This window comes from Plectropomus leopardus, chromosome 10 (assembly GCF_026936395.1).
Source record: "Plectropomus leopardus strain MGB_pleo_1.0 chromosome 10, ASM2693639v1, whole genome shotgun sequence".
NCBI lineage: Eukaryota > Metazoa > Chordata > Actinopteri > Perciformes > Serranidae > Plectropomus > Plectropomus leopardus.
The window spans coordinates 26775801-26799598 of NC_142185.1; the positions used below are offsets into that span (position 1 = coordinate 26775801).

General features: G+C 39.0%; 4 protein-coding genes across 6 annotated transcripts; all 4 read right to left on the reverse strand.

Annotated features, from left to right (window-relative positions):
* Window positions 1-528: 528 nt before the first annotated feature.
* On the reverse strand, window positions 529-10424 carry katnal1 (katanin p60 subunit A-like 1). Of its 2 annotated transcripts, XM_042494944.2 has the most exons (11): window positions 10270-10424; window positions 9545-9718; window positions 8064-8224; window positions 7329-7491; window positions 6561-6688; window positions 6350-6455; window positions 4591-4749; window positions 4361-4487; window positions 4046-4180; window positions 3767-3893; window positions 529-3107 (listed from the first exon to the last, which is right to left on the reverse strand). In XM_042494944.2, exons 1-11 carry the CDS (start codon window positions 10273-10275, stop codon window positions 2909-2911), a joined length of 1485 nt encoding a protein of 494 aa, XP_042350878.1. In that variant the 5' UTR covers window positions 10276-10424; the 3' UTR covers window positions 529-2908. The 2 variants fall into 2 exon arrangements, with proteins under 2 accessions (XP_042350878.1, XP_087939558.1); XM_088083432.1 differs by lacking the exons at window positions 9545-9718; window positions 10270-10424 and adding an exon at window positions 8829-8914.
* A 1082-nt stretch (window positions 10425-11506) lies between these two features.
* On the reverse strand, window positions 11507-14393 carry LOC121949294 (ras-related protein Rab-33B). Of its 2 annotated transcripts, none has more exons than XM_088083433.1 (2): window positions 14081-14393; window positions 11507-12860 (listed from the first exon to the last, which is right to left on the reverse strand). In XM_088083433.1, the coding sequence occupies exons 1-2, from the start codon at window positions 14336-14338 to the stop codon at window positions 12420-12422; spliced, it is 699 nt and encodes a 232-aa protein (XP_087939559.1). In that variant the 5' UTR covers window positions 14339-14393; the 3' UTR covers window positions 11507-12419. The 2 variants fall into 2 exon arrangements, with proteins under 2 accessions (XP_087939559.1, XP_042350879.1); XM_042494945.2 differs by having other exon boundaries at window positions 11507-12866; window positions 14081-14375.
* Window positions 14394-15080: 687 nt separating this feature from the next.
* kbtbd7 (kelch repeat and BTB (POZ) domain containing 7) lies at window positions 15081-20976 on the reverse strand. Its single transcript, XM_042495104.2, has one exon. It carries the CDS (start codon window positions 20601-20603, stop codon window positions 18741-18743), a length of 1863 nt encoding a protein of 620 aa, XP_042351038.1. The 5' UTR covers window positions 20604-20976; the 3' UTR covers window positions 15081-18740.
* A 606-nt stretch (window positions 20977-21582) lies between these two features.
* On the reverse strand, window positions 21583-23481 carry LOC121948748 (uncharacterized). The gene is made up of 3 exons (XM_042494190.2): window positions 23440-23481; window positions 23164-23327; window positions 21583-22569 (listed from the first exon to the last, which is right to left on the reverse strand). The coding sequence occupies exons 1-3, from the start codon at window positions 23458-23460 to the stop codon at window positions 22335-22337; spliced, it is 420 nt and encodes a 139-aa protein (XP_042350124.2). The 5' UTR covers window positions 23461-23481; the 3' UTR covers window positions 21583-22334.
* Window positions 23482-23798: the final 317 nt, after the last annotated feature.

Sequence of the window (23798 nt, forward strand, 5' to 3'; positions counted from 1 at the left end):
AACAGAAACATTGTAACATCATAAATGAATATTTACATGATGAAAAATATGCCTAACAATGGACAAGTGGATTGTTAAAAATTCCTTCACTGTACTCAGGATAAATGATGTGTGTTTTTGGGGGGTCGGTTGTGCTGCCAATTATTTTAAAACAGCTAAATATTTCATCAAAATTAAAAGCTAATAAAAAGATAATTGGGATTCTGATAACAGACAGAGAAGCTTGAGAAAATGCTTTTTGGTTTCTAATCTTTACATCTTTACAATGCAATGCAGTAAAAATATGGGATACACAGACTGCTTGTCCTGCTGTAAAATGAGTCTTAGATTCATGAAAGGACAAATTGTCAAGAGGGGAAAAAAATGTAAGAGCCGTCATATAAAGGAATTCTCTGTACAATTTTGTCCTACATTTGAAACGTAATAAGATGGAGAAGACATTTCAAATGTCAAATGCTCTTCTGTTGACCTAAAAAAAACCGAGTGCGACAGAGGAAATAAAGGACAATAAAGCAGCCTGAGACAGAGTGAATCTCAAAAAATCTTAACAAGGACATCCATGAAGAACAGTACAAGATGCACAGTGTAATCTGACAAAACAAGGCTCAGCCCGTATGTACAGTCAGGCTGATGTACATATGATGCTGTTTCAATATTCCCAAATATACATAAACAGATATGCACATTGTTCTATGCAATTTAACTTAAAATGCTTCTGCTATGGATCTAAAGACACGAGTGAGTCTTTAAATTACTCTTTCGCCAAAATACTGTTCATATCGTAAAAAATAAAGTATTTTTGTGTCACAGCTGACATCACAGGTTTAACATACCAAAACAATAACTTAATAGTTTGACAAAACTATCCCAACTCGAGGTCAATCATGTGGTCGTCATGGAGTCCACTCAGACGTCATGGAGATGTAGAGGTTGTGATGTCATCTGTAGCATTTTTAAGATTTCTTTTTCAAGCTGGATTTAAGTTCCCTGAATCCAGATCTTAGAATCCACCCACTCCGCTGAGTTCACCGCTGACTGATTCGTCTGGCATCGTGACATAAAACGGTTGTTTTTTGGTTAAAATTAAATGCGATCCAGTGAATGCTGCGGAGGGAGAACAACCGCTTCAAGCCTTTTTCAAGTGTTGTCAATCAGTGCGCCAGAACCAATAAGGAGTGATAACGACAACGGCGATGACCGCTGTAGACAAGATACACGCTGCTATCTCCGGACATTGACGTTTGTTTTACTTTGCTCTGCTCCATTATTCAAATCCCAAAAAAAACAGGTATGTTGGCATGGCTACTATCAGTGTGGACTCAAAAAGATTCAGATTAGTCTCGATGGTGCGGTGTTGACGGTTTAAAGCCCATGAAAAAGCTGGTAAGACGACCTTGACTTGAGATTTTCTTTGGTCAAACTATTTCCAAGAATTAAGTCTCAGGGTAATAATTTCAATCACCTCCTCATCATGGAATAATTTATAAATTTAACATGCAACGTGATGAATAACATAGTTAAGAACCTGACTCACATTTGGGTGGTCAATTCTATATTTTCATAAAATAAAGGAACCATTAATTAGGCGCGATTTTAGGCATAAATTGACTGTATCCTTTAATAAACAATCCATGGATCTGATGGCCATTTTCTTTTAGCCTGACTACATTCTTAGAGCAGACCTAAAATTGAAAACGAATATTAAAACATACAAAAAACACACCAACATAACACAAAACATCATCTGACACCATATAACACAGTCATTGTGGTTCTTCAAGTGTGTTCAGTCAGTAGTAAGCACATGAGCTCATGAAGGAAATACATTAAAAGTGCTAAAACATACAGACAAAAAGGCCTCGTGCAAGAATCACTGTACTAACAGATTTGATTTGTTCTTTTCTTATTCTTCAGGAAAACTTGTCTGGTTTGCCACATTTACAGAAAGGGTTGTTTTCAGGTTTCATTTTAAGACCGATTTCACTATAACTGGGAGAGAAAAAAATAAGAAAATAAAAAGACCTGACACCAATTACTTAAGACTCTGGGTAATTTTTGCCCAAATATTTACTTTAATATAAAACGTGACATTTGGGTGACAGCAATGCTAGTTGTGTCATTTTCAATGTCAGAAAAATAGATTCATAAGATCGTACCTTTGATGTCTTAGCACTTTTAAGACTTTATTAAGACATTTTAAGATCAATCAAGGTCTTAACTTTGGCCCCTGTTGGCCACTGTACATTTCTGACTGCAGGATGTGAAGCTCAGAGGTGTGTTATTCTCATTTTTACTTAGACTGCTAATATATTTTTGAGAAAAACTTCCCCATGAATGGAGCAGAACATTTTATAGCATTCTTAGAAACAATGATTATCCAAATGATGAAATTGCATAAACGCTCACCTACTTGTAAACATTTGAAAAGAGGAATGTGGTTGTTTAGTCAGTGGATCTGACAAAAAAACAATACAAGCAAGCTTAAAAAAAGTAAGAGGGTACAAAAATTCTTGCACAAGGCCTAACATAAGTAAAACTAGAGTGCATTCCCTGGTCTACCTGTGTGAATTAGGCTACTTTTCTTTAAATTAAAAGTTCCCCTTTCTTCCTCAGGTCACTGAAGTCAGTCAGCAGCTGGACGATTGATAGTCTCTACATGGACAATTGTGTCGGAGCAAGCGTGTGTGACAGGGCAGCAGTGAAGCCACTCAAAGTTCTCATCATGCTCTCACAAAGGCACCTGTCTTCTGATGTGAACATGAGCACAGGTATCAGCTTGATCCCTGATGTGCTGCCCGGCTCACACACTAGAGGTCACTACGCTTCTAAGTCGTCTTCAAGGCTTTCATCATTTTCAAATACTTCCTTTTAATGTTTTGGTCCCTGTGAGTCTAAACGGTGCAGTTCTCTATACTGACCCGAACTCAGCCATCCAGGCTTCGTATTTTTCCAGGTCGGCAGCAGAGACGGACTTTGAGATCTTCTTGAGCGTGAGGGTGAAGTCCTCCATGGTCACGGGCATCTGCAGCTCGTCTTTGGACAGAGCTCGGATCTCCTCCGGGCTCAGGCCTTGGATTCGACGACGCATTGCCATCATGGACGCATCCCTGATGTGCATGTAAAAACGGGAGTAGAACGAGCAGGAGGGTTCAAACACACACACATAAAACTTATTTTTTTGCTCCCTAAACTACTTTATTGATTCCCTACATGAATAGTTGTGCTCCTGTCAAAATAGACTCCAGGCTGTGATCATTAAGCCACAACCGGCTGAAATCCTGAAGGTTGTGTGTGGATGATAGTCACACACACACATTCAAGGTCAATGAAATAATGCAAGCTGGAGCTTAGCAGAGACGATATGGGCAACATGAAATACCTGCCATTCTTAGCGTAGCTAGTGCAGAGAGAAACACACCAAGGACATGGTGGTGAGGAGACGTGTGACTAAAGCAACGATTAGAAATAATGTCCAGCATATTCACACGCTCCAATAATCATTGCATACTTTAAAATAATTATTGGTATTATCTGTTTATATTTAAATGTGTGTCACATAATTAATGAGGAAGCTACAAATGTTTTGATAATCATCACTTCACTCTTATAAAGAGCGATCTGAATGTGTGTCTGTAAAGCCCCCTGAGGCAAATTGTGATTTGTGATAATGGGCTTCATAAATAAATTTGTGGGAAATTGTGGTAATTTCATTTCATTACATTTTTCTTTCCAAGTACTGATACGCAGCCCTAAGTACCAAACGCACCTGCAGACGTTGGTGATGTCCGCTCCAGAGTAGCCTTCAATCTTCTCAGCAATTAGGTCCAGGTCCACGTCAGGGGCCACCTCCACCTCCCGCAGGTTGATCTTCAGAAGCTCTACACGACCTACAGCTACACACACACACACACACACACACACACACACACACACACACACACACAAAGAAAGGTTATTAGGATGGTTGTGTTCAGCCTCTATTAGATGACTACAGTGATCAGTGCTCTAGTTAATCATGAGGTTAGTCTGTGGACGATGAGGTCACCTGTGGGGAGGGGGATGTAGATACGCTTCTCGAGCCGTCGTCGTAACGCCTCATCGATGTCCCAAGGGAAGTTGGTGGCAGCGAGGACCATCACCATCTTAGAGGGGTCATCGTTCTCCAGAGCTCCCCCAACACCTGGTCAAAAACACACAACACCGCAATTAAACAAGGAAATGCACATTACTGTGTCATTCATGACATATGATACTGTAATTTTTTTGAACGTGCAAGTTTTTTTTTTTAAATGAACCCCAAAAATATCTCTATTAGAAACTCCTTCAAACTTTCACCTCCTAACTTCTCTTTTCCACTCACCATCCATCTGAACCAGGAGCTCTGATTTGACCCTGCGGCTGGCTTCGTGTTCATCAGATGTTCCTCTTCTGCCACAGATGGAGTCGATCTCGTCGATAAAGATGGTTGTCGGTGCATAAAACCGGGCCTAAGAAAAAGAAGAGACTTTTTCTGTGCCACTTAAAAAAATATTTAAATCTACAGTTTGTTTTGTGAGGTTAAACACGCCACATGCGTGTACATAAACGTACCATTTCGAACAGCAGACGAACAAGTTTCTCAGACTCGCCCCTGTACTTTGAGGTCAGGGTTGAGGACGATACGTTGAAGAAAGTAGTCCCACATTCTGTGGCCACAGCTTTGGCTAACATGGTCTTGCCTGTCCCGGGAGGGCCGACCATCAACACACCCTGAGACAAAATGTTTAAAAGTAAATCACATAAAGGACACACACAGTACACTGACGCAAATGTCTCCTGTAAACATCAGGAATATCACTGACGCTCTGATGTCTGACATTTCGGCATCTGTTTTTTGTCCGTTGCTATGGAGACTACATAAACCACAAAAGGACAAGCGTCAGAATCAATAGCATTTTGTAATTGTGTTCCCTGCCGCCCCAGAATCTACACAGACTAATGTGCGTTATATTTTTGTAAAGCGTCTTTGAGTGCCCTGAAAGGCGCTCTATAAATAAAATGCATTATTATTATTTTTTGCAGGATGAGGCAGACAGATTTTCTACATAAAACACTGACGCAGGTTTGATTGATCAGCAAACCTCAGGGGAGGGGCTCTAAAATATTGACAATATGCTATTTTTGCTGAGCATTTCTATTTTTCTTTATCATCATCACTGTGGATAATGTGTAAAATTAGGCTATTATCGATGTGTGGTTCATGAATGAGGGTGACTGATCACTAACTCACTTTAACCCTTTGAAACCTGAGCAAATTAGCTTGATTTCTTTCAAAAACAAGAGAGGAATGCAACAAATGTCTCAACAGAAAGAAACCCAAATTTTAGCAAGAATTTAGTAAAAAGTTTTAAGGAAATTACCTGAAGATAACAGAAAAAAAGAGTAAAACACAAAAACAAACAAGAAAATGACCATAAGAAAGTGCTAAAAAGTATAAATATTTTTCTCTGTAAGATAATTTTAAATATAGAACTGTAAGAATTCTAAATATAGGTTTTGGATATAACCCCCCCTTTTTTTTTTAAATCTGCCCCAGTTTATTTTTTCATTTTTTTCCCCTTTTATCACACAAACACACACACATGGATGACAGAACTGCAGAGACCTCTTTACTCTGTGCAGATAACACAATCATGAACTTATTCTTTTTTCTAAAACTACTTTATTAATCTTTTACTTTAATGCATCTTCATCTAAAAAAAGGCTCATCCTAACTAAAAAAAAAGTGCAATTATGCATGCATATATCGGATAAAATGAAAGGCACTGTGCAACTGTCATAAGTGATAAAGTATTGACCCTCACATGCTGCGCCTCAGGGGGAAGAGACCTCACATGATGAAGTTCAGCAGAGGCTGGTACAGAAGAAACTCCATGACTCACGTCGAAAGTGAGAGGCAGCAGGACTTCAATGAAAGAAGTCAGTGACGCAAACACATGTAAGCATTCGCATTAAAGTGTCATTATTGAGAAAAGGAACAGCAGACCGGGGTGCCAGGTTCAACTGTAGCGCAGTTTAAGTGCTGTGTGGGAGTCATAACTTTTAAAAACAGGTTGCACCATACAAATTAGTTACAACATAGAGTTAAGAGTCTGCAAAATTATTCTGCAAGGCACTATGGCAGCCTGTTTAAAGGTCAGCGGCTCAGCAGATTCAAAACATATCTTAGGTTTGCAGAACATTGTGAGCTTTTCATCACCCTCTATTGATTTCTCAAGCATTTTTCTAAGAAAAAAAAAAAGAAAGGCGCACAAAAGAAATATATACAGCTCAGTAAGCAGTACATTTGTGTGTACGTGTGTGTGTGTACCTTCCAGGGGCGACGGATGCCCTTAAAGAAGTCTGGCATCCACATGGGCAACACCACCGCTTCTCTCAGCAACTTCTTGGCATCTTCCAGATCAGCAATGTCGTCCCTGCAGGTCATCCAGAGAACTCAGTGTCAGCAGGGCTAAGAAAAAAACTTATGTGACTGCAAAACATATAAAGGCGCATGTAAGAATCTGTGTATGCAGCCATACCAGTGTACGTTAGGGTTACGGGACACAATATCTCTCTCCAGTGAGTCCACCAGGTCGCTGTCATGTCCAGTGCCATCAAACTTCTTCTGCTCTACATCCCCTGGTGTGTCTCCAACCCCTTTCTTGCCCTAATGAATAAGAAACACATATAAAATCAAAATGTATTATTCCATATATCCCTGTTCTACGGTTCAAGAAAAGCAGGTTCAATTGTCATCCTTTTTCATTTTTATTTATTTTGTTTATCTTTTATATAAACATATGTATATATATATTTAATCTATTTTTATGTTTTAATTATATATATATATATATATATACTTATTGTATCTTATTCATTTTTATATATATATATTTTTTTACTTACGTATTTTCCATAGTATGTGGAAGCATGTGTATATGGGTGTTTGCGTGCATATATGTATATATATGTACATGTGGGTGAATTTATGTACAAATATGCGTATGTGTATTTATATACGTACATGTAGGAGTGTATGTATGAATATATATACACATATATGTATATAAACTTATAAAGATTGTATCTTATGTTGCTTTATGTTATTTTATTTATTCTTAAATTCTTTATTCTAATTTTTTTGTAATGAAAAGCAAAAAACTGGCAATGTCAGGATTGTATGCAATACTCTGAAAATAAAATAAAATAAAAATGTTTTTTGGGGTGACAGACTGAGTCATTTCTTAAGGACCTCATGCGTACAACTATCTGCCCACTCAGCCACCGATCAGCTGCTGCAGTCTGACCTTATCGTCTTTTGCTTTTGTGCCTCGGGCGTCTCTGAAACCCGGCCGGTCTGGTTTGGGGTTGGCCTGACCGCGGCCTCCTGGTCCTCGATGCTGCAGACCCGGAGATTCCTTCCTCTGCTGCTTCACTGCACTATTGGGGCGCTTCACTGCAATAGGATTCCTACAGAGACACAAGCACAGGAATTAAATTAAAAATGAGAAAAATAAAGAAATAGAAAGACACACCTGCAGACAGAAACAACACATTGCTTTGCAATTAAATAACTGTGCTAAAACATGTGCGACGATGCTCCCGCAGAGTGACATCAACCTTAAACCAGCTCTGCTAGTTTTCTGCAGAGGTAAAGCTCAACATGTCCACTTTAATGGCCAGATGGTGAGTCACAGTGTGCTGGTAGAGATGAAAAAGATTATGCAAATATGTCTCTTTGTACTTCATAGTGCTTCCTTATAGAGGCATTTTGCTCTGCAGACCTTCTGGATCGTATCAATAACAATCAGTTCAGCCAAAAAGTAAAGAAGTTGCCTGGATCAGTGCCTGAGCAGGTGGCTGAAATATAGAAACCAAAATATCCACACACTGCAGCCTTGTTCGCTTGAATGAAATAAGAACTGGCAACCAGACAGCAGTGTCTAGAAAAAAGTAAAGATGTATTTTGTAACACTGAACCCTACATGGGGAGCACATGAAAGGCTTTGGATCAAAGATGTAACTTCTGCACAGACGCTCACCGGTGTTCTGCAGGGGTGGGAGGAGGCCACACTGCTGGATCCTCGGGTCTCTCCTCAGTTTGAGGGGCAAGTATGTCAACTGGCTTTTCAGACTTAAAGCTCTCGAGTGTTCCCATGATGCCTTTCACCTGCTCATACTCGTCAGTCAGTTCCTGCCTGACCTGGACACAGACAGAGGAAGACAAAGAGTAACCTATCAGAGCTGCATCTAAGAACAGAAAAACACAGCAGTTCTCGTGGATGTGTGGATGTCTGTAAAGGTTTAGGAAAAAGCTTTAATGTCGGACAATGAATAAAAAGTCTATCCCAGGTCGGGATACAGCCTGGAAAGGTCACCAGAATATCACAGGGTAGACACATAGGGACAGACAACCATCTATGCTCATATTCACACCTACAGGCATCTTAAAACCACCAATAAACCTAATGTGCATGGAGGCTCAGGAACCCGGAAAAACCCACACTGACACAGTGAGAACATGCAAACTCTACACAGGGGGCCCCCAACCCTCTGACTGTGAGGCAGCACTGCTATCCACTGCACCAACATGCCACCCAACAACATATTAGATTTAACTTGAAAATAAAGACCCATATACCTGTTAGTGCCACCCATAAACTGTCTATGGTGCCAATTACATGGTGGTAAATTAAAGTCAGTGAGTTGAGCAGGGGTGCCTCTCATTTACTATGCCAGTAATACCGTCTTTGGGGCTCATTGTGTCAGTAAAATTCACTGAATGATTGAGTTGTGAAGAATCTTACCAAGTTAACATTATGAGTAGCATGTCCATACGCAGCTAACAAACGTTATCTCCAGCAGGTAGCTAACAACTCGGTTTTATACATCCGTTTTTATACAGCCTCTAATTGAGACAGGCCTTTATTTGTAAAAATGTGTATCCACACCCGGCTTGCAAAAAGGACTGTGCGATTAATTCGGACTAGGCTTATATTTGAAATTTTATGGTAGTATATTTTGGAAGACAAGCCATGGGTCATTAAAATTGCTCCGCAGGCCACAATCTGCCCCTGGGCCAGATTTTGGACACGCCCAGAGTAGAGGGCAATGGGAGTCCTGCAAGCTGACCTAAACTTTGTTAATATCAGGTAATTCTTACACCTTTGACATAACAGCATTTACCCAGTAGGTTTTAATTTTCTTTTGGCTGGGATTATCAAACCGAGAGACCAATATAACAAGCATAGAACACTGTCAACAGAGACGTCAGCATTGAAACCTCAAAGCTCTTTTTTTTTTAAACAATCCTTATTTTGTTTTCTTTTTAAAAAAATATAATCAGTGTTGGCATCAAATGGAAGTGTATTATCACATCTTCAGTGCTGAACTGCAGTCACAGTCTCTTATGTAATTCAAATTCAGCTGTATTATCATGGACCAGTATCACAAATTTGCTTCAAGGGGCTTTAATTATGTTATTAACGATGGTGCAGGCATAATTTTTTTTTTTGGGGCTCACCTGTTGCCATTTGACTTTGAGTGCAGGGTCTCTGAGGGCCTGACAGTGCTTGTGGATCTGCTGGATGACGCCCTGGTAGTAAACAATGGAGGAGTCATAGTTCCCCAGCAAAGCATACTCACGGCCCTTCTTGGCGTTGTCACATATGTCTGCCAAATTCATCCTGAATAACAGCTGTAAGATAAGGAGGAAAACAAACGAAAGCTAAGCACTTTGACTGAGCACTGGCACAATGAGTTGGCTCGTGTTAGCTAGCCTTAAAGTAGGTCAAAAATCACTTCTTAATCAAAGAGCCCAATGTCCTCATTTTATAAAAAATCCTCCTTATTACAGCATGTTGCACCTCTAAAGTCAGTTGCCTATCAGAAATAATAACAGTGCTAGCGTTCACTAACGTTACACGAAGCACTTTAGTTAAGCTAGCTAGTGTCAGAGACTGTGATTTTAAGTTAACATTTTAATACCGCTGTGATTTCACCTGACGTTTATATCAAGCTAATATTCAAATTAGCTTATTTTCTTGTTTACACGCAGTCTTATGCCGGCGTTAGCTTCTGTTAGCTTGCAGCTAGGCCACAGATGGCAAACAAAACGAATCGTGTTGCAGTAAATAAACGCCAGTTAATCTCCCCCCGGCATGTGTTAAGCGTTAAATATGCATGTAGACAAAAACAACCAACGTTGTATTCTTTAAAACATATATAACATGAAGATAATCCTCATACCTGCATGAAAAGCACCTGTTTGAGATGTTTATTGTTGATTTAGAGGTCCGGTGTTGAGGAAAGTGTTACCATGGCCGCAGAGAGACGCCGCGTGAGGAACACAGGCGGCGCGATTACTGTGCTGCATTCATGGACATGCCGCAGGGTGGGAAATATGACAATCCAGATAAGTGACGAGGATCAAATAGAGAAGTTGGAGAGCTGACTTTACTCTACGGCAACGTGTATGTGTTGGGTTTTTTATACTACAGACATCGAAGTCCAAGGAAAATTTCCCACTGGGACAATAAAGTCTATCTAATCTAATATTTCTAATCACATTTGTCGAAACATACTTTAAACTAGATAATTTACAGGATTTTCTCGAACATATCATCAGAGCTATAGTTATGCACGTTGACCACCAGTCGTCGCTGAAATCCTGTAAAATATTTCACACTAAAAGATGCTGAAAACTCATAATAAAGTCCACTTAACCCTTTCAAACCTGAATTGACATCTGTTGTGATGCCTTCAGACGCCTTTCACGAGCTCTTCCGACTCATTGAAACCCGAGTATTTTTTTTTCGAAATCTTTTGAAAACTTGGTGAGAAAAAAGCAATGACCACCTTGAAATGTATCCCAAATTGTTATAAATTCATTAAAGGGGAAAAGAAAATCACTTTCAAATTACTTTTAAAAAAAAAGAGGCGAGGGTTGTTTGAAAATGATCCAAAAAATAGGGAACAATGTCCAGAAAACTATTTTTACAATTATAATACTGTATATTTAAAATTATGTTACAAAAATCATATAAAATAAATATATATTTTCACCACCTGCTTATTTTCAGGCAATTTTATTGTAACTTTTCTAGCAAATTTTTAGGCCATGCCTTGTTAAGTTGCTCATTGCATTCTCCCCATGTTTTTGAAAGAAATCAAACCAGTTTGCTAAGATTTCAAAGGCTTCTTAGCTATTCTATAGTGTTCGATCATATCAAATTAACTTCATTTGCAGATTTATTTTATTTAATTATATTAAAATTGCAGATGTTTAGAATTTCCTGTTTTTCTCAACACCTCAAGGACTCCTTGTCCATGTTGGCTGAATGGATAAAGGGTGATGTTAGTTTCACGATAAGCAATAAAATATATTCATAATGTGTAAGTATTTGAGTCCATTATGATTATGAATCTGGCATGTCTGCTGCATCATCAGTACCATCACACCAACACACCAGAAACCTCAAACATTTTTAATCACACTGATAAAACCACTTTTATTGATTTGCAGCACAACATTCTCACAAATCTCCATACTGTTGAAAAGTGTTTGCATTACTGTACACATGCAAAATCAGTCAGTTGTGACTTTATATCATACCATCAGTACCTTCCAGCATTACAATTTTCAAACGCAGCTGAGCAGCATGTCTTCACTCATTGTTTTCAAGTGAAATATGTAGATTTGCATTTTGTCCCAGAAGACATTTTTTTCACTGGTGAGCTCTCTCCAAAGAAATGTGTAGGCGAATGAGCTGACACAAAGCTGGTTATGTTCGTATTAATATTTGAGAAATACACGTTCAGCAACAGCAACAAAACTCAGTCTGCATTTGACATTTTTTGTAGAACTGAAATATCACTTTAAAACATAAATCAAAGAAAATGATTGCACTTTTTTATTCACAGTTTCAGTTAACCTTTTTGGTCCCTCTACGTACACTGAAATCTAATTCGTTCCATAATTCACTGTATGTTTTGAATACTGTAGATATGTTGGAGTGCTACTAGACGGCTGATTGCATATAATTTGTCTACGCATTAAAGTGCATTCTGCAATGCTCTGTTGTTTTTTTGTTTTTTTTTTCCACAAAGTGATTTTATGTGCAATTTAGGCTACAAATGTTTGGCATACCTCCATTTTCATTCATGCATTTCATTGAAATGTTGATTTAATATTGTGCAAACTTAAAGGCCCATACTGTCACAAGCTGTGCCTTGCATCAGGCAGGGAAAATGTAAAACCATGGTACACTTCTCTATTTTCTACCTTCTGAATTTCACCTTTCTGATTTCAGTCTCAGCGTTGCAAAGAAACGCTGCTTTCCTCAGCACCATTATTGATTCTGAAGGCTGTGAATCATCCATACTGAGCGAGGGTGACCTCAGCATTGACATATTCCTGCTTCCTGCTCCCTCTGGCTCCACAGTTGCCTCAGGTTGCTCTCGCTCGGCTGCTTCAGTCTCAGCGGTTTGTGGCTCTTCAGTCTATAAGCCAAAGTCAGAAATATGGCGTCGACATGTTCTTTCTCTGCAGGCTCCTTGGCCGACGTCTCAAACAGTGGGAAGTTGTAGCTGTCAGCGAGACACTGCGCAGCCGAGGTGGGGACGACCCGGCGGTCCCTCAGGTCGCACTTGTTGCCGACCATGATGCGGGGCACCAGGGGCCCCACGCAGTGTCGGCTGCACTCCTCGATCCACTCGGGGATGCTCTCGAAGGAGGAGAGGCTGGTCACGTCGTACACGAAGATGACGGCATGGACGCTGCGGTAGTAGTGCTCCACCATGCTCTTCCGGAAACGCTCCTGACCTGCCGTGTCCCAGATCTGCAGCTGGCACAGCAGAAACAGACACGGATGTGACTGAATAATACTTAAAAGGATAAGGCTACTGTTATTCTATATGTTTCTTATTGTCAACAAAAATAAAGCCATTAATGTATTAGTTAATATATCAATATATTGACTTCCTTACCCTGTCTGTGGCATACTACTGAATTATTATTCTCATACAGATGTGTATTTTTTCACTTTTGAAAAAATATTTTTTCACTTTTGAAAAAATATTTTTTTTAATTGGTGCAAAAAACAAAAGTGATAAACAGTAGTGGCTTACAAGTAAAACCATGATAGGAATTATGTAAAAATGTCCATAAAAGAGGCAGTTACATCTGGGGAGCAATCTATATATAAATATTGATTAAAAACAACAACAACCACCACCACCACCACAATAATAATAATAAGAAGAAGAAGAATTGTTGATACACAAATTATACACATGATTATACACAAATACAATAAAATCGTGGATATTTTGGGAGAAAAAGAAAGAAAAAAATCAAATAAAAAAACTGGGTGGTCATGGTATGGTAATAGTATGGAAGGACTGCAAAATCTGTTTCACATTAACACAATATTGTATACCACAAATTGTGATATGATATAGTATGGGACATTAGATAAGGTACAAGATAGTAATATATATATATATATATATATATATATATATATATATATACACACATATATGGCACAGTACATGAATATAGCATAAGATTATATATAATATAGAATAATATAGTATAAGAATATAATACAATATCACATATAAACAACATTATAGCGTGGTATAATACTGTAGATAGGCAAGTGAAGTGTATTATAATATAGACTGATATATAGTAGATAGAAATAAAAGTAGGCTGTAATAATTATTTGAAAGTATGGCAAAGAGTCCACAAAGATGTACATTTGTTTTGCCTTTACTTTACACAGTTTGTTCTAGGGTTATAGTGTCGACTGTAAAACGATAGTGTGTTTTATTGTGAGTACAGCAACTGATCATTTTAAAGAGGTAGGCCTTAATTTTGTAGTGGTGCCATCCCAAAGCACAGCAAGTTAATGTCTGACAACTGACTCCAGGTCAGCCTGTGTCCACCTCTGAACCGCAGCTTAGGCACACTGCAGCGGTCACCCTGTAGGAAAATTCAGGTGTGTGTGTCCGTGTGTGACATTAACGTGTAAGTGTGTGTGGGTCCTCTCACCTTGATACTCTCCCCATCGAGCTCCAGCGTCCTCTCTCTGAAATCGACCCCGATCGTTGCCTCCGGGTTTTTCAGGAAAGTGCCCCCGCAGAATCTGTAAGTCAAACACGTCTTCCCCACATTTGAGTCTCCTATCACTATTATCTTAAAAATCCGAGCTTGTTTAGTCTCATAATCGTGTTGAGAGGACAGCTCTAAGGAGTCATTTTGACCGAAAACGGTGTGAAATTCGTCCCCAGGTTTGTTTTCTATTGCCATCTCTCATCTTCTCGCGGTCTGGATGTGACGGGTGCTGAAACATCGCGAGACTGCGATGAGCCGCTAGACGGTGTAAACGGTGTTCATAAGTTGGACCAAATATCTATTTCAATTTTTTTATTTGGTGCCAAACAATAAAAAAGTTCAAGTTAAAAAAACAATCTATTGCCTTTTTAAAAAAAACCCCAAACATTTTAAGTATTTTGTTTAATATTATTTTAATATTATATTATATTTAATATTATTTCACTTTATTTTTTTTATTTAATTGAATTTTAATTCAATTTCAACCCTATTCAAATGATTTTTTTTTTTTCACAGTTTATGAAAATTTTATTTTTTATAAATGAATTAAATTTTACTTTCCACATGACATTTCGTGTGGAAATGTCATGACAAATTAATCAACAACAAATAACGAGTAGGGGTAGGAATAAATAAGTGAGTACTTTTACTTCACACCATTTCAGACATGTGATATTTAAGTTTAAGTTGCTTGAATATTTGTCATTGAGATTGATGTATTCGCCGATTTTTTAAAATTTTATTTGGTTTTGTCTTTTTGTTTTTGTTCATTACTCTACATCCTCCTCTCATCTTCCATTTCAACATTTAATGGCAAAATAAATACCGTTAAACTACAGTACTTACTAATTTTGCTTCATGTACTTCATGTGTTATGTTATGTGTACTGACTGGTTAAATTAAGTTTTCTGGGGGAAAAATGCACACACAAATGCAATTCTGCATCAGCCACAAATGTTTATTTGACACATACACCAAAACAGCTTTATAATCCAAACCACAGCCCCTTCACACATACACACACCCAATGTAACTCTCCAAGTATCCATCAATACAGAGGGACAGCATGAGAACGACACTCATTTACCACTTTATTAGCAGAATCTACTGTCTTATACAACAGCCCTGCAATAGATGCTATTAAGAATTTTATAGTGTTCATTTTACAGAAGTGATTTAAATATTTTGTCTACAACATTTATATCAGTAAGAGTAGACACATCATAAACACTTTATTGTGTGTGTTTTAACACAGCTAATAAACTGGTAACTGAGTGTACGGGGAGGCTGGGGAGGACGATGGCTTCGCAACAGTTTCATTACATGCAGACAAAACGTCCTCCAGCAGGTTATCAGGACCAAACAATACTCAAAACACTTTTCAAAAGACATTTTCATTTCTGATTGCAACATAAACATTACGTTTAAAATAATAGATAAGAAAATGTATACATACACCCATTAAAATAGCTTAAAATAAATGTCATAAAATTTATAATTTTTTCACCAAAACCACCTAATTTTACTACATCTAAAATAAAAAGTCAATCATGGCATACAGGCTTTTTTTCTGAAGCCTAAACCTGAGTGAGAGTACAGTACGTTGGCTTCTGTTTCATACAGCAGTTCTCACAACACCGGCTGTGTGTGTGACGTCTTGATGTGCATCAACAACAAAGAAAGAAAAAGACAGCAAATTTTAAAGCCCTGTGAATGACCAGGTGTGTTTAAAGTCATAAACATGAGGCACTTGAGCTGCCTGACGTCCCAAAAGTCACAAACATGATTTCATAAGCAGTTGTGCTCATTTATTCAAGCTAAATAAAATTAATATTTCTGCCACAAACACGTCTTTATATAACACAAAACCAACCCGGAGCATTTAAAGACCCTCCGATTTTTACACGTCTAAGTCAGTTTACTATACCGGGAGGAGTACCACGCAGTCTTTGCGACGGTTTTACTTATAATATCTTCTGTAGCTCTGGAGGAGCATTGTCAAGTAGAAAAAAATGTGCTATTTGCATTATGGCCACGGTTCCATAACTTTTTTTTGTCACATTCTCCTTAAGAAACTGAATAAAATGTAACAGAAGTGTTACACACAAAAGACACAACATTCTGCTGCCATATGTTTTGGACGGGGGCACCATCTTGTGAGAATTGCACTGTTTTTGTTTTTTTTTTACTTTTTCACTTTTATTACGCTCACGGAAACAGTTTAAAATCAAACCACATGTTACTTGCTTTATTACGTTCCATGATCGAAAATGGGCAGGTAGAAGATAATCTTTTTTTTTTTTTTTACCAGCCCCTTTCTCAAAAATAAATCAACAAATAAAAATAGATGGTCTGTCTGTCAGTTTCTTAGCTGTCAATACTTACAGAAAAAATGAGACTAAGAAATAAAAAGAATAAAAAATCGTACACAGCAATTCGCCGTCAATCCAAAAGAAAAAAAAATTACCAGCTGACTTTTTTTTTCTTCACACATATTTTTGAACTGACAGGAATTAATTACCCTTTAAATCATTCTCTAATAATACCTTCAAAGTAGTTAAGTAGTACTGATTAGTTTTGACAAACTAATAAACATAACACCTGATGGCTTCATTTTAGACCCCAATGCACGACCTCCATCACATGATCAGACATTGTAAACGGTCTCATTTTTGGACTGAGTGCATTAAATTTGGTAATAGAGATTACAGAGAGCGCAATTGCAAGGTGGCGCCCCGTCCCACACGGCATGACGCACCTTCACGCGCTTTATACCGACCAAATACTCAAGAGCAAGATAAGCATCTTTGTATTGTGAATATCCTTGAAAAACACACGCCTTTTCTTTTCACTCTGTCAAAAGTCTGATAATCTTGCACCTTAAAGGTCCAGTGTGTAGGATTTAGTGGCATCTAGAGGTGTCGCTGCCGAGCGGAAACTTCGTGTGTGAAGGAGAAAAATGGTGACCGACACGAAAATGCAAATGGCTCTAAATAAATCCTGTCAGTGTGAGATCGGCCGACTCCACTGAAGCTTTTAAAAGCCTCCTAAAAAAAATCACTTCATAAGAAAGCCTACCCTTAATGTTATTATTTGATGGTGTTACATTTTTAACTTAAAATTACATTTTATAGTAGTCTTTTTTCTCCATGTAACTATTTTATGCACATCCATATACTTTTAGATGTTTTAAATTCAAAGGTTTGTTCTTTTATTGGCATTCAACCTGTTTTATAAGAGCTCATCTCCTTTGTTAGTGTCTTATCTGCTTATACATGTTTATTCCTTTTACTCTTCATGTTTTCTGCTTACGTGAGCTTAATTCTCTTATCCAAATTTTCCTTACTTATTTATGATATTGCATTTTTGAACTCGCGCCCTCTTATGTTCTTGTACACAGTGCTATTTTATTATTTGTGCTTTACGTCCTGAATGTTGTGTTATTCTGTAAACCTTTCATCCGGGAATTACTTTGTACTTGAAATGTGCTATATAAATAAAAATTATTATTATCTAGCACCCCTATTGTATTTGTATTTGCTATGAGGACCTGCTTCATTCGTAGATATAAACGGCTAATTCTAAGCCATCGAAAACATGATTCTTAATGTCAGGTAGAGAGGCAAGATATTTTTTGGCCGATACTGGATATGCCAATATATAGCAACTCATATGGCAAATACCTGATACAGATATATCCACTTTTTTCCCACCTAATTTTAGAGATCATCAAGTCTCTGCTGTTGTGGAATTAAACATCATATTATGTATATGTTATTATGATGTCCCACTGGCAGATGGAGACATAAAATACAATGCTTTTCAGTTAATGTAATATTCGTTCATTTTGCAAAATAAGAAAAATAATTCAACTTAGGGTGGATATTTTGTACACTTTTTAAATGGCAAAAATATATATATATTGGTTTGTGATATCAGCAGACATCAGCATGTTGGCCAATTCTGATATTACATTTTAAAGCCAATATCGGCAGATACTGATGACGTGCAGATATTATCATGCATCACTAGATTTCAGCTGATTATAAACTAGTAATATATAGAGGTATGAATAGTATAAATCATTTATGCCTATGGATGTCCCTATATACTACACACTGAGCCTTTAAAGACAAAAAGTCAAGACGTTACAGCCTCTGCTTCTTCTACTTTTCTCAATTTCTTGTTAATCTGTCTCCTGCTAGTTCCCCCAATTTTATGCAAGTCTCATACTTATGTACATCACTGGAGTGCTCTTCATTCAGCTGCCTTATCAATGTGCTAAATCAGACTCTAAAAGGGTATTTATTGCTTAACGGTTATGCTTCCGTCATATATTTATCTTGAGTTATTGTACAAACAGGACTAACAAACACCATCAAATAACAAAGCCCTTGTTTCTGGGCATTTCTGAAACCAACCCTGCTTAGTTTCAAGTCCAAGTGAAGTCAAGATTTTGACGGACTTGTGCTTCTGCTGTAAATGTCTGGCTTTAACGCTCAGCCAAATCAGGATCTGTGACCTCTCTCGGCATGCAGAACCCTGTGAAAGCCATCACATTATAAATAAGTCGAGCTTTTCTTTGACACAATAACCACTACCAGTTCTCATCTGAGAACGAGCTCGAGCTGCCAGAGTCCGAGTCTGCGTCCGTCAACCCATCAAAGTCCCAGTCGGCACTGGAGCCGCTGTCATCGTCCTCCTCTGTCGTGAAGCTGTGAGCGGAGAACAGACACGCAGGGTACACGCGTGTTGAAACACACACGGGCCCCAGCGTGGACACGTACACTGCCATGATGTTCTTCCACGTGTCCCTGGTTTGGTCGTATTCGTGGATGAGGACCCTGTTTTTGTTGTGCTGCAGTAAAGTCTGAGTGAGGAGGAGCAGCTTGTTGTTGTGCTGGATCACCTGGTAATTTAGGGCACGGCTGTCGATGGGAATGTCCCCCAGCCTCTTCCACTCCCCCCTGGTGGGGCTGTAGGCTTTCACAACGGGGATGTCGCACACACAGATGATCTGATCCTGAAAAACGCATGCCTTGTGAAGCTTGTCTCTTCTCAGTGACCCACAGTGGCGCCAGCGGTTCCTCTTGGGATCGTAACAAAGCATTCTCCTTTTGTTCACCACGTAGAGGTGGTCGTTCAGTGACACCACTTGCATTTTACCTAACGAATGAGGCAGAGGAGCCACAAACGTCCACTGGTTCCTCTGGATGCTGTAACACTCCACCTCTTTCAGTTTCAGATCCGTGACTGGATTTCTTCCTCCTAGAAGATAAACATGGCCGTTGAGGTAGCCCATCCCAGAGTGTATCCTCCCCAGAGGTCTCTCCGCCAGCTCCTGCCACCGGTTGAGCACCGGATTGTACAGCCAGAAGTGTTTAGAGAGGTGAGATGCTAGGTACAAGTTGTTTTCAGGTGTGGCACAGGCGATTAAAGACTCCATAGTGGAGCGTTTGTAATCCTGGCTGCTGATGTCATCCAACGGACGAGCCATGAAGTACAAGTCCTCGGAGTAAGGGTCGCAGCACATTATGTTGTCGTAGGGCAAACCGAAGAAGAGAATCATCTCCTTCGCGCTTACACCTATTCTGTGTTTTGGTGCATCCAGAGTTCCTGGTATGTCCTCTGCAGACCTGTTAAAAAAAGATGCAAGGTATTTCTCAATTAAAGGCCTCGCCACGAGGCCCTCAAGGTAGCACTTGTCCTTCTCAGTGAACAAGTTCCACCGCACACACTTCAGAGCCTGCAGTGCATCCTCTCTTTTCTGCGGTGTGTTGGCCTCTATCCACTGCAAAGCCGCCGAGCACACCTTCCTCTCACAGTCCACATCCAAAGTGTCCAGAGACAACACCTCCTTCAACTGCGTCAAATCCAGCTCACACAGATCCCCTCCATTACACACTTGGGTAAAGTTTTTGGCGATGAAAGCTTGTGCAGTCTGCTTCAGCTCAGGGTTATCGTAAGTGTCTGCAAATTTCAGTATGCCCACGCAGTTGGAGAGATCCAGCCTCCTTGACATGAAGCTGGAGCAAGATTTTCTGATGTAGTCCAGCTGGAGCATATTGGCAGCAGCGTACAGTCTCTGGACGTTGCTCTCCGTGATGGTCACCCTGCCTGTGTAGCAGTAGTCTATGATGACGGACATGGACTCAGAGTCCACCCCGCGGATCAGGACTCGCTGCTGCATGCTCTCGTTTAACCCCCCGGTGAACATGCTTTTGAAGTACGGGCTCGCAGCTGCTAGGACGTTGCGGCTACACAAGAAAAGTTGATCAATGTCACCTCTGGGCGACCCCCCGCAGCTCTCCAAGGACTCCTCCTCACATTTAACCCCGATGGTAACGTCCCCGAGCAGCCGGCAGTCGTACAGCAATTTCAACTCGTCCATCAAACTCCGAGCGTGATTCACGTCCTCCAACACCTCCGGACCGCTGAAGCAACCCAGCGCCGAGGCCATTGCTGTAACTTCAGTGGGCAATTTGCTATTTTACGTCAAATAAGGAGTCAAATAACCCGCTGTTTTGCCGCTGACATACTCATGAAAGGGTCTGATAACGACACATCCGTTTATAAAGTCAAACATATGCGGTGAAAAATACATTACCAGCTCAACGGTCGCCCGTATGTCCGAGAGCCAACGGTTCTCGGCCTCCGACTGATCATAATGTCGCGTTAAAAATCAAACATAAACGAAAAATTACACCCGCAGAGCCGCCGTGACCGTGATGTCCATATTTTCTTGGATTTTTTCTTGTGTTGGTGTCTGTTTTGAGTGTAGCAGACAGTCTCATCTGATAACACTGTCAAGCCGAGGCTTGGAACTACATTTTCCGGACAAAGTTGCCAAAATAAAGTCCCCTGTCACGTATAAGTCATGCAAGGATTTTTAGTTTTTTCACTTCATATCCAATTAAATACGATTTTGAAGGATTCATGATACCAGTATTCACGTTTACCACCACCCACTACTTAACTTAGTTTTTTTAAGATAAAGGGAAAAATTGTCATCTTTTACTTTGAAGCCAGTCTTGCCAGGCTTCCGGTCTGGCTCATACAACCTTGCTAAGAAAGGCATCGCCTCTCTGATTGGTTTGTGTAACTGGGTCGATTTTGGTTTGGTTGATCGGAAGTCCATAAATGCCCAAATTAAACTTAAATTATTTAATCAAAATGCAATTTTGTCCTTCGTTTGATTTCATTTTGTTGGCATAGGATATTTTTACATTTACAATTTAAGATGTGCTCAAGTGGGTAACAAAAACAAAAACAACAACAACAACAACATTATCATCATCATTATTATTATTATTATTATTATTATTATTATTATTATTATTATTATTATGTGACATGCAGGTGACATGCGGCAAAGGGCTGCATTTTGTATTCCTTATTATTATTTTTATTTTTATTATTTCAGGGCTGATGATGATGATGATGATGATGATGATGATAATAATAACTTTGTTTGTAGCACTTTTCAAGCCAACAACACAAAGTGCTTTTTAAGATTAAGAAAATACAAAATAAAAGCAATGAAATGCAATGAAAAAATGCATAGAACTACACTTACATACACACATAAACACATACATACACGTACACATGCATACATAGACACACATGTACATCTACACATATCCATCTTCTCAGTTTATTTTTGCCTTATATCTGTATTTCATACATGTTCATGGCACATTCAGATTATGTCATTATGGCTTTTTGAACCCAGCTGACCACAACCTCATGTACCTACTACTCTTAGAAATATGCTGATGTGATTAGTGGAATAATTCAATAATAATCGATGAATCATATATGTTATGTACCATGCAACAATGTCAAACATTTCTGCAACTTCACAGATTTTTATTTATTTATTTATTTTTTACATCACTGCATAATAAACAGCTCTCAGTTTTGTTTTTTGTTTTTTTGGACAAAACAAGTAATTTGAATATTTAAAAGGAAAAAAATGGCATTTTAATGGAAAAAAAGGAATACAAAATGAGTTATGAAAATTAACTTTTCATCTTGTTTTGCAATTTCTTGCAGGCCGAATTTTGCATGACTTCATGTCACATGATTCTCATTCATTTGTTAAGTGACATTCAGCATATTAATTTGAGATTATTGAAGGCTGCAGTACTATATTCTTGTAAAGTAAGAATTATGGCCATAGGCAGCTTTAAGTGTATCTACGGCTGAGGTCGTTGATCCTGCGCAGTGCGTCTTGGTTGCGGATGGTCTTGTGGACTGTGATAAGGAAGGGGAAGGCAGAGGGCAGCTCCACCCTCTGGCTCAGCTTCTGGTGGCCCCAGTGGAGGCAACGCAGCCTCTCAGCAAGGTCCCGTCTGCCTGCTCGCTCCAGTCCGTCCTGCAGCAGCTTGGTCTTATTGGGCTTGTCCCAGGACTTCTCATACCTGTGAAGAAAGAAGAGGAACATTTGAGACCAAGGAAGGGACATGAGAAAGCCCAGAGTCAGGAGAAAGACTAAAGTCAAAACTCAGTAGACCACAGAAAAACTCAAATAACTTTATATGAGAAGTTATGATTATCTGTTTTAAGACATAGAATGACATTATTTAAAATGATCCATTGCTGTTGGTTTTAAAAAATAAAATTTGGACCACACATTGCCAAAGATTTTTTATGATAACCTTATCTTTAGCCTCACGGAATACGTCATGTTTATGTGTTTTTGCATTGGCCTTCATATTAAACACCATATTTTTTTTGTTTTGTTTTTCACAGGTTTACTTGTCTGTTATTATTTGAGCGGAGGAGGTCTCCTCAGATAATTTGGCTCACGGTAAAAAACCTCCTAAACAAAGAACACTGAACAAATTCTAACCAGGAGAAGTTTCAGCTGGTTGCAATCTGCAATCATCAAAGCTAGATGCCACTAAATCCCCCAAAATCTCACACGCTGTTTCTTTAATACAGCGTACAGTATCTGCACACTGACTAAATCTTACTATTACATAATGTTACAGACACATGCACACACACTTTACCAGTTTCCCAACATGGTCCTGGCCTGGACACTTTTCTCTGTGGATTTGTTGTGGAAGCGCCCGATTTCAGCTCTGTTAAAGCCGAGCTCATACGCCAGAACCGTCCACTCAAAACCAAGCTGAGTGGAAATCTCCTGCAGTGTCTTCAGGTTAATTACAGCATCCTAAAAGAAAAAAAACATGCAAAATCACCCCAAAGATAGATGGATTTAAATGTTAAATATATTTGCTGATTTAAGACGTGTTGGAGTGGAAATAAATACAGATAATACGTACCTCTTGGGCTTTGTTGGGCATTATCTCAAATTCCAAATGATCAGCAGAGCGAGTCACACTTTAATTAACTGTCTTCATAAATCAAATGTATCGCGTGAGAAAGATTTCTCTGCACAGATATCAGCGATCGTTACATAATAAACAGCAGAGATTTTATTCACTCTCCACGAGGTACAGTATGCCAAAAAACTGAGCGTGGTGTGAGTGTTACTGGGGAGATTCAGCATCAACACACCACTCTGTTAAACATTAGTCACTTCAGCTGCAGGGTCCCTTGTGGAGCTAACAACTGTCGGGTTAAACCAGGTAAACAAGTGTACTGTGCTGACAGAAGAGGAAATCCTCACCATTATGTCTTA

Bases quoted from the DNA above. Each gene is read 5' to 3' on its own strand.
- katnal1 (XM_042494944.2), bottom strand. The intron at 7,492-8,063 runs GTGAGCGTCTGT...GTGTCTCTGTAG, and splicing joins CCCACCCCTGCAGAACACCG to GAATCCTATTGCAGTGAAGC. The intron at 4,181-4,360 runs GTGAGTGGAAAA...GTTTTTGACCAG, and splicing joins GCTCCTGGTTCAGATGGATG to GTGTTGGGGGAGCTCTGGAG.
- LOC121949294 (XM_042494945.2), bottom strand. From the start codon at position 14,338: ATGGCAATAGAAAACAAACCTGGGGACGAATTTCACACCGTTTTCGGT. The intron at 12,867-14,080 runs GTGAGAGGACCC...CTGCTGTGCCAG, and splicing joins TCGATGGGGAGAGTATCAAG to CTGCAGATCTGGGACACGGC.
- kbtbd7 (XM_042495104.2), bottom strand. From the start codon at position 20,603: ATGGCCTCGGCGCTGGGTTGCTTCAGCGGTCCGGAGGTGTTGGAGGAC.
- LOC121948748 (XM_042494190.2), bottom strand. From the start codon at position 23,460: ATGCCCAACAAAGCCCAAGAG. The intron at 23,328-23,439 runs GTACGTATTATC...TTTTTCTTTTAG, and splicing joins TGCCCAACAAAGCCCAAGAG to GATGCTGTAATTAACCTGAA. The intron at 22,570-23,163 runs GTAAAGTGTGTG...CTTTCTTCACAG, and splicing joins AGGACCATGTTGGGAAACTG to GTATGAGAAGTCCTGGGACA.